General features: G+C 35.4%; 1 protein-coding gene across 1 annotated transcript in view; it reads left to right on the forward strand.

Annotated features, from left to right (window-relative positions):
* Positions 1 to 13,274, forward strand: part of ANO10 (anoctamin 10) — a 118,218-nt gene that overhangs the window by 16,060 nt on the left and 88,884 nt on the right. Inside the window, exons 9-10 of the mRNA XM_057372689.1 lie at positions 11 to 202; positions 2,261 to 2,389. Coding sequence (XP_057228672.1) covers positions 11 to 202; positions 2,261 to 2,389 — 321 coding nt within the window. The remainder of the gene's footprint in view (positions 1 to 10; positions 203 to 2,260; positions 2,390 to 13,274) is intronic.

The following is a 13,274-nucleotide window of genomic DNA, read 5'->3' on the forward strand; positions in this document are numbered from 1 at the left end:
TGTTTTTCAGGGTACTTTTGATGATTACCTGGAGTTGTTCCTACAGTTTGGCTATGTGAGTCTTTTCTCATGTGTTTATCCACTGGCAGCTGTSTTTGCAGTGTTAAACAACATCACAGAGATATACTCTGATGCCTTAAAGATGTGCAGAGTTTACAAGCGTCCATTTGCAGAACCCACAGCGAATATTGGTGTTTGGCAGGTAWTTTTTGTGTCATTTTTTCTATTAATTTGTTTAAAAGAGGTTTCAACAACAGTGTTAAAGCTTTGTGTTTGTCCCATGAGCCACTTTAAAGTTCAATAGGTACTTTGTTCTCGTCAATGCCTTGGAATATCATCTATCCAGCTATATGTCCCACTGATATTTTTGGTGGGGTTTTTGACCACATCTTTCAGTTGCCTTGGAAAARAAAGCAGATCTTTCCTTTGGTTCTTGGATATGTATTGTACTCCTGTTGCAACTTCAACAAAGCAAAGCTTCCARATACTGCCCCATATTCTTTGTAGACAGTKTATTTTAGAAATGATAACTTCTGATGCAATCTCAGAAGTGTGGAGCTCAGCAGTGTTTTCAAAATAACCAGGAGAATAGGTAAGTTAAGACATGCTTGTGGCCTGTGCCCTGGTGGTACTGGTACTTTAAGCTGGCTAATTTTAAAATCACCTGGATCTGTGAGCAGGAACTGGGACTTTCTGCACAGCCCAGAACATTGAAGTCTGCTTTAACAATTTCATGGTAATAGTACTGGGTTAAGCATTTTCTTTTATCAGTTTGTCCATTCAATCATGCTRGCACCAGCTATTTTGGAGCCCGTTGAGTGTGCTGCATGAGTGAACTGATCCTGACCAGAGTTTTCTGGAGTGACTAAGTTGCATCCAGAAAGTTTAGCATTCCCTAACAACAGTGCCTGGATAAGGAAGTGTGAGTTTTCTGGGGGACCTTTCTAGGGGATGATCTATATTCTAGTTTTATTTAACAAGTTTTCTAGTTCATGTAATGGAGATAAAGGGCACAATGAACTAATGGATTGTTTAATTTGGAGRGGTTGTTCATTTTATCAAATAAAGCAAATGAGAGATGAAAAATGAAATCATGAAACCTCAAGTGAAACATACTGTAAAAACATAGAAACCAAGGAATCTGAGCAATGTTCATTAGACACATACATTGATATGAATGGACTTAGAGGTGGAGTCTCTTAATAATATGTCATTAAAATGTGTGAATTGTAATCTGATTGCAAAACCCCATTTTAACATGGGATGTACTTTCTCAGCCCAAATCTATGCTGCCAGTATCTTAATGGCATAGCTGCATGGACCAGTGGTGTAACCACCAGAATAATCAGGCTGGGGTCACAAGTCATAAACATAGCTGCAGGTATATTATTAGCATTTGGTTTTGCTAGAAGAATGTGTTTCAATTAAGGGAGTAGGCTGAAAATTGTAACACTCTACTGGTGCAGTTATTTTATTTTATGGTGTCATTTTTAACTAATTGCAGAAATTAATTTCCTTTGTGAATAAAAAATAATAACTAAATTTTCAAGTCATCCATTTCATATGGGAAATTAGAGCATTTGCTGAAAGATTTCTGTTACAGGAATACTAGAATTATTTTATCAGGTGAGCTGAGTCACTAGATTCTTGTCAAGGAGAAAGTTATTTCTGCTAATTCATTGTGACAGTTGCTACAATTCTGTGTCATTCTTTCTCTTTCCAGACAGGACCTTGGAATAAGTAACCATTATACTGCAAATGTAATAGTTAAGCTGTATTAATATTTTCAGACATTTTGTGGGAGCTCTGTAGTCAAGAGCTTCTAAGATTTGTGCTATTGCATGTGTTTAAATGTAAATTTTTCAACAAATCTCAAGTGGTTGTGATTAAATAAAGGCATTCTGAGCCCTTCTTGCTTTTCCTTTTACTTAACATTCAGACAGACCCTCCAAAACCAGTGTTAGGACTATTAGTTCCTCTTGGAATTTTGCCATTTTCCCTTTACACTGAAATAAATTTGTTTAGGAGTACAGTTGTAGACGAGTGCTTATTCTTTCATGTATTCAGTTTACAACCTTGTTGTGGTCTTGTCAAGCAACTCTTATGCCGCAGAATTCCAAAGATGAGGGCAAATAAAAAGTTTAACTAATGGGTGTTCTGAGGCTTTAATAAAGAGAGAGATGTTTGTCCAGAGCAATTTGGGGAGTAGCAAGTTAGAGATAATGGTCATAACTGTAAATGTATTTGTGTTTTATTTCAGTTGGCCTTTGAAACTATGAGTGTAATATCAGTTGTTACTAATTGTATACTGATTGGAATGTCTCCACAAGTGGATGCCCTTTTCCCAGACTCAAAAATGGACCTGGTTCTGACTGTGGCATTGGTAGAGGTAAGTCTGCCTTCAAATAATGCATGTTTTAGCAAATAACACAAACACCAGTAAAAAAAATAGCAGGAAGTATACTTTTCCTCACATCTTCTATTAGAAGGAAATTAAGATTTCCCTATCAAAGAAGTGTTTCAAAGTCTGCTTTTTGATTTCTTTCTCTTCTGTGTTTTTTATTTACTGTGAATGCTGTTGCCATACTTTCCCATGCATTCCCAAGATACCGTGTATTTGTTGCTTCATGTACTTTCAAGTATTTAGTAGTGCTATTTCAAGAAGCAAAATAATCACATTTCTGTGAATTGGTTATTTCTCTGCTTAGGTTGTGACCCCAGCATATCTTAAAAAGCCTTCCTACATAATCTTTATGGACATATCCTGTAGGGCTTATCTGAAACAGCTATGTGTCATGACTGTAAATATTTGTGATTGTAACAGCATTTGGGTTTAATCTTCTCCTAATTCCGTGTAGTAAGCACATCAGTGTCATTCCTTTTCAGACATGGAGGGATGACTCTGGGTTTTTACATAACTGAAACTGCAGGACTTTGCCCTTATAAATCTTTCCTTCAGGCCTTTCTTGTATTGCATTGCCTTGACTTTTACCATTATTCTGTTTTAGCTTTTAGGAACTGGATTATTTTTCTCATGGCAAAAGATCTGGATTGTGTATGTGTAGTTACTAAAGTGCATCATCTGCAGTTACAGGGGTGCATCAGTAGCACATATTTCTTCGTTCTTCTTTTTACAGGTATTGAGTGTTAGGCAATGAATTATGAGCTTGCTTTGAGTTTTATTTTCCAAGCTTTAAARTTTGCAGAGTTAACTGTAAATATGAATCATGTCGACTGATTTGCTGAAGTTTGAGTCTACAGGCAGCTGGATGTATTATTCTATTATGCATGTGGGACCATTTACATTAACCTCAGTGAGGTCTTTAATATAAAGCTAATTTAGCAAATTAAATGTAATGATATAGCTCATYACTGGACAACATATCTAGAGAGAGCATATTGTGAAAACTGGATGAGTAAATGTGAGCAGTATGGATACTCCATCTCTGGCAGCTTAGAGATGGGGYTGTTTTTGCCTTTGCTTGCTGTATATTATCCTTTTATCTGGTAAAATATGAAGCTGGCTATTTGATCTCTAGGCAGACCTCTGTTTCTTCTTTGGCCTACCTCTCCTTTGGCTGGCCAAAGGAAAATACCAGCATTTTTCTCTAAATTTAAATTCCACTTACATGCAACCCTTTAGGGAGCAGGAATTGTAGCGTAATAATTGGGTAGTTCTTGGGACTCCTTAACGTTGTATCTCCAATTATCTATAAATGCTGTGGAAGGGGAGATTCAGAAAACAAAGGGAAGAACATTTGGAGGGAAAAGGTAAATTATTACTGGGGGGATGAGAAGGGGAAAATGTTGTCTTATGCAGAGAATCAACTTTGGTGATGACCACAATCTATAATTAACCCTATATGAAAGGACTGCTTGGAGGCTCATGCTGGACGAGCCAGAGGAAATGAAATGTAACCATTTGTTTAAAGAAAAGTCAAGTTTCCTCAAACCCAAACCAACCAAAGCAAACAAGCCATAATGCAGTGGTCAGAGAAGGTCTGTTTAAAAAAGTTTTAATTAAACATCCAGTTTGCTTGATGATTTTAAATATGCTGCTATGATTTTTTTTTTTTGGTGGTAGTTTTTCTGTTATTACCAGATATGTATTATCTGAGAAACAATACGGTGTGTCTTACAGTATGTTTCTGGAGCATAACAAGCCATGTGATTTTTTGGAATGTTGGTTATAAACATTCAATGTGAAATGTAAGACTTTTGCAGTCTCCATAAGGATACTCTTTCAGTACATTTTAAACAACATTTAATAGCTTCACAGGTGTGGTGTTTGAGTTTTTTTTGTTTTATTTTTTATTTAAGAGATGGAAAATAGCTGAGGTTGTAAAATACGGCAAAAAGTTTTGTAACTTTTAAACTTCTAGTGTCTAAAAGAGTTCTCCAAAGTGAAACACGTTTTATACAGAAATTTAATTGAAAAAAATCTGTATGAAAATTAACATAGCAAACATGAGTTTTATTTCTGTTATGTATGGTTTCAGTTGTGCTGACAGTTGAACATGTTCTCAGTTACAGAAATTTTTTTTATCAGTGGTTCTGTTGTGCATGTTTCAGGTTAAAACATTGATTACAAAAGGTTGAAGGAAGGGAGGATTACTGGATGCTGTGGGGCTGTGAGAAGCAGCAATATAGATTTATGTCAGCTTCAAGAGATGGGGATGTTTTTGCTTTTGCTTCCTGTATATTCTCTCCCATCTTATCTGTTACACTGGGACTTTCTTTTATCTGGTGCATGATGAAACAGATTAGGGAATTGATGTGGGAGAAGCTGTCTGACCCAGTTCACTGGGGAGCAGGGCAGAAGCAGCTCTGTGTGGAAGACACACAGTAATGCTATGGTAGGTTTATGCTGGATTAAATTTGTGGGAATTCTGCACCACTGAGCCTTTCTTTAAGTATCACTTGATCTACAGAAAGATCTCTGAACTATGAAAAGAGCACAAATCTCATGTATTGGCAGTATTTCCATGCACTTTTACTCTATTTATTAATGATTAAACTCTGCATTTCAGTTGCAAAGGATTATTCAGTATGTGAATATATTACATTAAACTTCTAGGACAAACCTGATGCATCTAAAGTACATCAGTGTCAAGGTAGAAAAAATTCAGATATATTAGGGTGTTGACAGAAAAGTGTTTTAGATCACATACTAGATATTCAGAAAAACATGATACAGGTGAGTTATTTTACTTTCTGATGTTTGCTGCAGGTGAAGATGAGCATTTTAGAGTGTGTTTGTGCTGTTTTGACAGCATCTTGGCAGGCAGTTTGAAAGCGTTRAGAAAAATTTCTTTGAGTTGGCTATGTGTATTTTTCACATGTTCTATTGATGGGGTAACCTACTTAAATCTTAGCTGTCTTTAAGTATTTTAATCAGTTTTAAATAACTGGGACTCCAGTTGAGTATATGTATATGTTTGATGCAAAGCTAAACAGAAAAGCACTGTTGCTGTCAAAGCCAAGCATAGGTATTAGCAATGCCCTAATTTTTTTTCTTTCAAAAAATGCTAGTGCTTTTTAATAATAATAGTAATACTTTTCAAATCAGAATAGTTCATATGGCAKCATTTAACACCACCCGCTACTGAAGTAACAAAGAACTGTGTGTGATATTCTTCTGAGCATTCTGTACCCAGCCCCTACAGCTTTATGCAAAATCTTTTTTTTTCCATTAGCAACTCTTAACTCTGATGCTGTCTACATTTTTGGTGGGAATATGTATTGTGTGAGCAGAGTAAATGCTAATTAGAATACCATGGAATAAAATAGTAACAATTTCAAAATAATGGCAAGCATTAAAATAATAGAATATAATAATATTTTTTAAAGTGTTAAGCCACAGATTTTCTTTGAGCAGTTGACCTATTTTCATCAATTCAACATCTGCTTCCATGGCAACATGATTTGAACCAGGAGCACAATGATGAAACTCCCCTCTTTCACTTATGGATGGATGCTGAGTGCAGCCAGTGCAGTTTTCAAACAAAAAGAAGTAGCTGAATGTCTTTAAAGRAGGAAGCAATAAATCCTTATTAACATAATTTTTAAATAGTTATATCACATAGTGTGTTTAGTTATTCAGACTTCACCATAGGCACATAATTCTAGTGTGAATTCAGGTGCAAAGTAGGACATTCCAAGTGTGCATCTGTGCTTGTGTGAAACTGCTCCAAATCACTTCTGACTGCCTACGCTGATCTGAACATGAAAAAAATGGAAATAACTCTGAAGAAACTCAGGGAAGTGGGTTAAAACAAGTCTAGCCTTAATTCTGCAGCACTTTTTTTTTTTTTTTTTTTTTTGCAAAAATTGTTGACAAAGAGTTTTGTTCTTGATGACTGCTGTTTCATTTTAGTGTGGATCCTGATAAATTTGGAATGCTAATTAAGTCAGTATCGGGACTACTCTGAAAGTTGAGTTCAAGAAATCARTTGTATGTATGACTCTTAAACAGTGATTGTTGCTTTTAACAGTACATCAGTAGTGATGTTTTGAAAAAGTAGCTGTCAAGTACAGGTTATCATGARTGTGTCCTAGCCTCCAAAAGCAACTCGTGTATTCAACTCTGAAGTGTAGGAAACTAATGGAAAGCTTTTTTTGCAGAAGTGCACTTAGCCTGGATGTTCTATGTCACATCAAGACATTTGGGAATTAGCTWGGAAATACTAAGTAGTAATGAAGGTACTTCTTGATAATACAAAATCTGACATTGCAGTCTAGATATGCWATTTTGGGAAGAATGTAATCAGTTCTGCTATCCATGGAAGTGGGGACCTTTGCATAGAGATGTGGCTGGTGTACTTGTAGTAAACATGGCTTAAACAGTTGGTCTGTGGTGATTTAATTTCATGGTGTCCTCATAAGGACATAAGCATCATAGAAAAGCCTGTATTGAAAAGTCAGTTATGAAGAAAGTATTGGGTGAAATAAGGGAAGTAATCCTTTCTTAAGCTTTTGTTTTTTTCTGGGTGAAAAGGAACAGATGGTCCATTTAAAAAAGACTGGAAAGCAAGAATCATATTGTGTCAATAAAGTTGATCCAAAATCAAAGTGCTTGAAAGTTGACTGGTATACAACTTTCCTTAAGAATTCAATTTTATTAAGTGTATTTTTTTCATCAAAGGCCTCCTGGTGTAGGGTAGAAGCGATTTGAGGTTCTTGCGAACAATCTTGGTTTAATGGCCCCAGCACTCAGTCAGCTCAACAGTAAGCTTGACAGTTGTTTTGGAAATGATGTACCAGAGAAACTGGAAAAAACTACAAGAGTCAAGCAGTTTGGATTCTAATAGATGACAAGGTATATTTATCATCTGTTTCAAGGAATTATCATACTTTGCATTCTACACAAACTTGAAAATTAGTCAACGTTACATCTTGAGTGCAGCTGAAGATCTTTTGAATCCACTTTCTGGGCAAAAGCAATTTTAAGTGGATTGTTACCTCAAAATTAAAGGGTTTTTTCCTCTCCCCGCCACTTTAAATTTCTTAAGTGCCTTGCAACAGATTTCATTGCAGTCTGTTTTCTCCTGATAAAGTTGGGTAATTTTGGTCTTTACAGAACAGTTCTATTTGATTTATTTCCTGGCAATAATGTACATGACTCCATTCTGGCCGGGCAGAAATGCGGCATGGTCCTGCGTGGTATAGCGCTCTGTATGTGTGGAGCAAATAGCTTTATCCATGTAGAACTCATGAGTTTGGGATTTAGAAGATATGCTAAATAGACATTTAATGTAAGGCCCAACTTTACATTGTAAAGTAACTGGAAAAAAAATGCAGAAAAATAGGCTGCATCAGCATACACACATGTATAAATCCTTTGACACTGTTGGAGTTATGGAAGTGCAAAAGTTGAAGCACAGCAGCTGTACTTAAAGTGGCTTTTTTGCTAAATACTTCCATGTTATTGACAGGTACTAATGTAGCATATAGGAGCTGCAGAGTTTCACATATAGAATCAAAGAGCAATGTAGGTGGGAAGGGAGCTCTGGAGATWATTTACTCAAACCTTCTGCTGAAATCAGGAGCCTAGATTAATCTCAAGATAAGGCTTGAATACTTCCAGTGAGGGAAAGAACCACTTCTTTGGGCAGCCTRTTCTCCTGTTTAATTGTTCTCATGGTAAATAATAGGGATTATTTCTTATGGACAGAGAAAGATTTCTCTGGTGCAACTTGTGGCTCATCACCTCWTGTTCTTTCACTGTTCATCTTTGTGAGGAGGGTACCTCTGTCTTCTTGAAAACAACCAGTTAGGCACTGGAAGAATGTGATTAGATCTCACCCACCCTCCCAAGCCTTCTAAATGTAGCAAACTGGGTTTCTTTTGCTTGTGTTCATGTGTCAGGTTCTTCAGCCCTGTGCATGCTTCTCCAACAAGCTCTCTCCAAGTTTTCAGTCTGCTTTCCAAGTTGTCATTGCCACCTAAAAAGAAAGTGCTTTTCATGTGCACCTACCTCTTTATGTCTTTCTGCTAGTGGCGTTGTGTATTCTTTCTTTCTCTTCAATCTCTTTGCTCTTTATTCAGARATAASWKYTGSSMRMWKYKSSCARMWSTTAACTTTCTCACTGCTGAMATTTTTTTGGCAACTGTCTTGAGGTATCTCTCTTTCCATGTATTAATTCTATATTACATTTATAACCCGAGTAGTTTGTCAGTTTTCAAGTATCACCTTAAGGTAGAATGTTTAGTAGTAAATATTTGATGTGTGGTTTAAATTTCTTTCTAGTAGTTAAATAGATATGAAAAAATATTTGATTATGTACCTATAACGAGTAAATATTAATTAAGGGGTTTGATATAAATATGTTTTCAAAAATGTTTCATGGTAAGGTGCAAACCTTACTGACAGCTTTATGGTTAATTTTTGGGAAAATACTTGGCAACTTAATACTTCAAGTACTTTATTTCAGGTCTTGGCTAGGATATCTACTTCACTATCTGTGCTTGCACTTGTGGTGAAAATGGGAAAACATAGGAAAATGGAAAAACACACTTTATGCAAATTGGTTAATTATTTGTTTCATTGTTGTATACATACATRAAATAATTCTGCAGCATTACTAATTATGAATATTAAAAAAGATTAGTCCAAAACACTAGTGATTTCAGTTAACATACTGTTTCTCTTCTAGAATACCTCTACCACAGCTACAAGCATTTACTTTATACATATATATATTTATACATAAGAAATAATATCTGAAAGCCCTCCTTTTGAAATCTAATGTGTATGTTTTTATTATTAATACAATACAAAATAGTGTTGATTTTTTTTTTATTCTCTGCTTGACAGGTAAGCCACGGCAATTTGGTTTGTTCCTAGAATTGGGATAGTGAGACAGAAAAATAGTTTCATATTTTAATTTCAAGCTGAAACACTGGCAAAAATTACCAGTAACTGCTGGATAGCCTTGGTGTAAGACTTAATGGAAGCTTCTAAAGCTATAAAGACTTAATATAAAAACTGTCTAAAGACTTAACAAATTCTTCTGATTCTTTATTTTACTGTTTGGCAGCATTTTAAGGTAAATTGTAGGTTTAGTTTGAATGTAAAGTAAAGAAATATTTTAGATAAGCTATTCTTATGAGTTACAGGAACAGATTGTTCTCAGGGTTTTTTTTTCTCACCTTTCAGATGTGGGGAAAGATTTATGGATTTGTCTGTATAATATTTATAAAATTTTTGCTGCCTCAAGAAGTCTCCTGGAACCATATCAATTAGGTTAAAAAGAAAAGCCACTTTTGCTGGCTGTACATTACTACAAATTATGTTTATTTCCAAAATAAAAATTTATCACAGATCTTCTTATTGCCATCTACTGGTTCTTTTGAGATACTCATTCTGATTTAGTGGTGATTTTTTTTGTCACTTTGAATAAAAAAGCTTAATGCCAAAAGTGTGTCAGAATGAAAACAAAAAATTCAAAGAAGTTGTGTTCCATAGCTTTCTGATAGTATAGAAATGAAAATGCGTGTTAGCATCTGTGTTTAAATAGATGGATTTGACATCTATTAATGGATTTTTGAATGTCTCAGATCTTAAAACAGTATTTTCCCATTTTCCTATTTATGAGTAATTTTCATTTGTTTCTCCTTATTTTCTGTTCTTTACTCAAACCCTTCAGTTTTCAGATTCTCGATTTGCTTTGTTTGAAATGGAAAAATAATGACACAGATCAGTGAATTGTGCTCTTCAAACCATGTACAAACRCTGAAATGTGTTAAAAATGTGGGCATGTATAGTAATGTGTAGGACAGAAGGAAAGCAAGGTATTCCATCAGGTTTTTCAACCCTGATAGCTGGAATGTGTTGATGTATTTTACTACTGTGTCTGCCCCAACTGGAGCATTTTGACAGCAATTTTCATTCCTCGTGGCCCAATCCAGAATGTAATTTTTATCTTTAAAGAGGAAGTGTACAAAGGAGGGCTGAGCTAGGTCAGATCAGGGCTGTTTATAGACCAGGATCCTTTCTGCAGCAGAGGTCAARGGAAGAGTAAATTAGTCCAGCCAACTATGTAGTCATGCTCTTTCAAAATTAATTCCCAGAATCTGATGTTTGGCAGTGTAACCAGTCTCRTAACTGAAAATTATCTGGCCAGAGCTGCCTGTAAAAGCCTGTAATGCATTTATACAACAACATACCTACTTTTTCAAAAGGTCTTGGATTATACGATAGTAAAATGCCACTTATACAACTAATATTAATATACTCTTGGCATCATGAGTAATTACCATACATATTGGTTGTACCCTGGATTTTCCAAGCTTTTCTCTGTGCTTTTTTTCAGTTGTCTTTTCTGTCTAAGAAGGATTTTTACTTCTTAAGTTGGATTCTGCCACTGTGGGTGTGACATTATAGTGAAGGTTAAGAGCACAAGAAACCTTCTTACTGTGAGAAAACCTTGGAGGTGTCTTASTAGAAACAATGATAGCTAAAAGGGAATACTCTCTTCTTGCTGTCAGCTGAGTGGTGGTAGGAACAGGGAGCTACGAAGGTATCAGTTGCTAATTAGCTAAAAGACCTGTACTTTCCAGAAGGGTCGTGTTGGGGTTCCTTCAGTAAGATGCAGAAATGGATGTGTCATTCCTCGTAAGTTACCATTATCTGGTAGATACTGCTGTATTCTTATTAGGAAGGTTGGATGGGGGAGGTAGTTTGGGAAGAGAACACATTTCTTAACTATGCTAACAAGTGCTTCAGAAGTGTCAACCTGGAAGAACAGCAGGAGAAGACCAAGTAAGATTATTTGTTTCTTCTGGGAYTGTGCAAAGATGCCAGAATAACAAAACTTCAAAAGGGAGGATGAATAGAGAACAGATCTTCAGAAACAATTACATGACATTTTGAAGAACTCTATAAGAATCAGACTTTCAGATCTCTTTAAAACCCACTTAGCTTAATATTTCCTGCATAGAAGTTTCCTTTAATGTGGAAATATTTTCAGCTCAAGCCTGAATACACTGAATACGCTTCTTTGCTGGCAGTTGGAAGTTGAATGGCCAGACAAAAGCCAAGTAAATACCTATTAATATTAATTGTTTACTTTCCACTTGATTAGGAGTAGTAATTGTTTCATGACAAGGCGGAGTATGAACATTCAAACCCTTCTTGCTTCACAACCATTTCAAGACTGGCTTTGCATTTCATGAAGCTGAATTGTTTTGTTTTGTAAATAATGTATTAGTTTATTCTGTTAAATTATTTAAATAATTCTCTGCAAATGTGCTATCTGTAGCTGCCAGTACAAGCCTGAATAATGGTTTTTCCTAAGAATCTCTGGATAGGTAGAGCTATACATATATACATATATATATACCTATATGTATATATAGGGCTCTACCATATATCCATTTATCTCTGATGCAGTTTGCAGTTGTGTTACTTTATATTGTTCTTACTAGGAGTGTGCCATTTCAGGGACTGCAATGCTTTTCCTGTCCCCAGAGTTTTTTATGATTTGCCTAACGTAGTATGTTTTGGTTGGTTTGTTTGGTTTTTAAACTGTGTGCGTCATTGGACAATAAATGCACTTTGTCATTTGTATCCWCATATAATGAGAGTGAAAATGAGTGGCTCTGTGAAGGTAAGGTAGAAAATGTGGGGTTTGCAGCTGCAAAAGAGATGGAGAGTAGGAAATCAGTAAAATTGACTATAAATAGCAGAAGAAAGACCGTCAAATGTGTTGAAGCCTCTATACTGTTGATTAAACACCTCTTTACAGAAAGAATTCTACTGACGCAGTATTGTTGCTCACATGTTYTCCTGTTTAAAAATTACAGAAGAATTTGCTTTTCTGATATTAAAATTCTTTGCAATAACTTTTAACATTCTGGTTTGGAGCGTTGGACTTTCTGGATCAGCACATACCTGCTCTGTATTGTAAACATGATTAGTAGTCATTTACTGGAAACTTGCAGCATGACTTCTATAGTCTTCTCTTTAAAAATAAATGAAATTTGTTGCTATAGTTTTTACCCTTGCAATCATTTTTTTTTAAAAAAAAAAGCTCTGAAGCATCATGGACTTTGTAAAATCTGGATTAATGATTTTTTTTTTCCATTTGCTTGGTTTTGTGTTTTAAGTACCACCTGGCACACATACATGAAAACTGATTTTGGAACTCAAATTGTACAACATAATGCAGTACTGGATTGAAAGGCTGTAGTAGAGAGGTTTTGGGGGGTTTTTAATAGTCTTTTTGAAAACATTTTATTAAACACAGGCTGAAGATGGTCATGAGGCATCCTGGAAAGTAAATATCAAAAGAAGTGGGCTTAATTACTTCATTTGTGTACTGATTTTTTATCTTACACTGGAAGAAAGTGTCAATCCATATTTTCACTCTTCTGATCAGAAGAAATTAGTGGAATGATATGTAATTTTGAAAGGGATTTTTCATTTATTATGACAGTGTGCAAGCTGTGAGGCATGGTCCTGCTTTTTTTTCATGCCTCAGACATGGGAGAACCCTCATGCGTGCCAATAATYGGCTAAATCTCTACAATGAATAACACAAAGGAGATCCAGATAGATGCTGCTGAGATATAAACCATAATATGTTTGATCAAGGTTAGTTTTAGTCAGAGGATTTGTTGCATAATGAAAAGTGCGTGTGTGCGTGCCTGGTATATGGATTACAGATAAACCAATGTCAAATATAAGGGTATCTTTTATAAACTTGAAGTAYAGTTTGTGATATGCAGTTTTTCTGCATCTCAGTCTATTTTTAATTTTCTTTCAGAAGGTA

The sequence above is a fragment of the Malurus melanocephalus genome, unplaced genomic scaffold (assembly GCF_030028575.1).
Source record: "Malurus melanocephalus ecotype Western Australia unplaced genomic scaffold, MMel_1.1 scaffold_177, whole genome shotgun sequence".
Lineage (NCBI taxonomy): Eukaryota > Metazoa > Chordata > Aves > Passeriformes > Maluridae > Malurus > Malurus melanocephalus.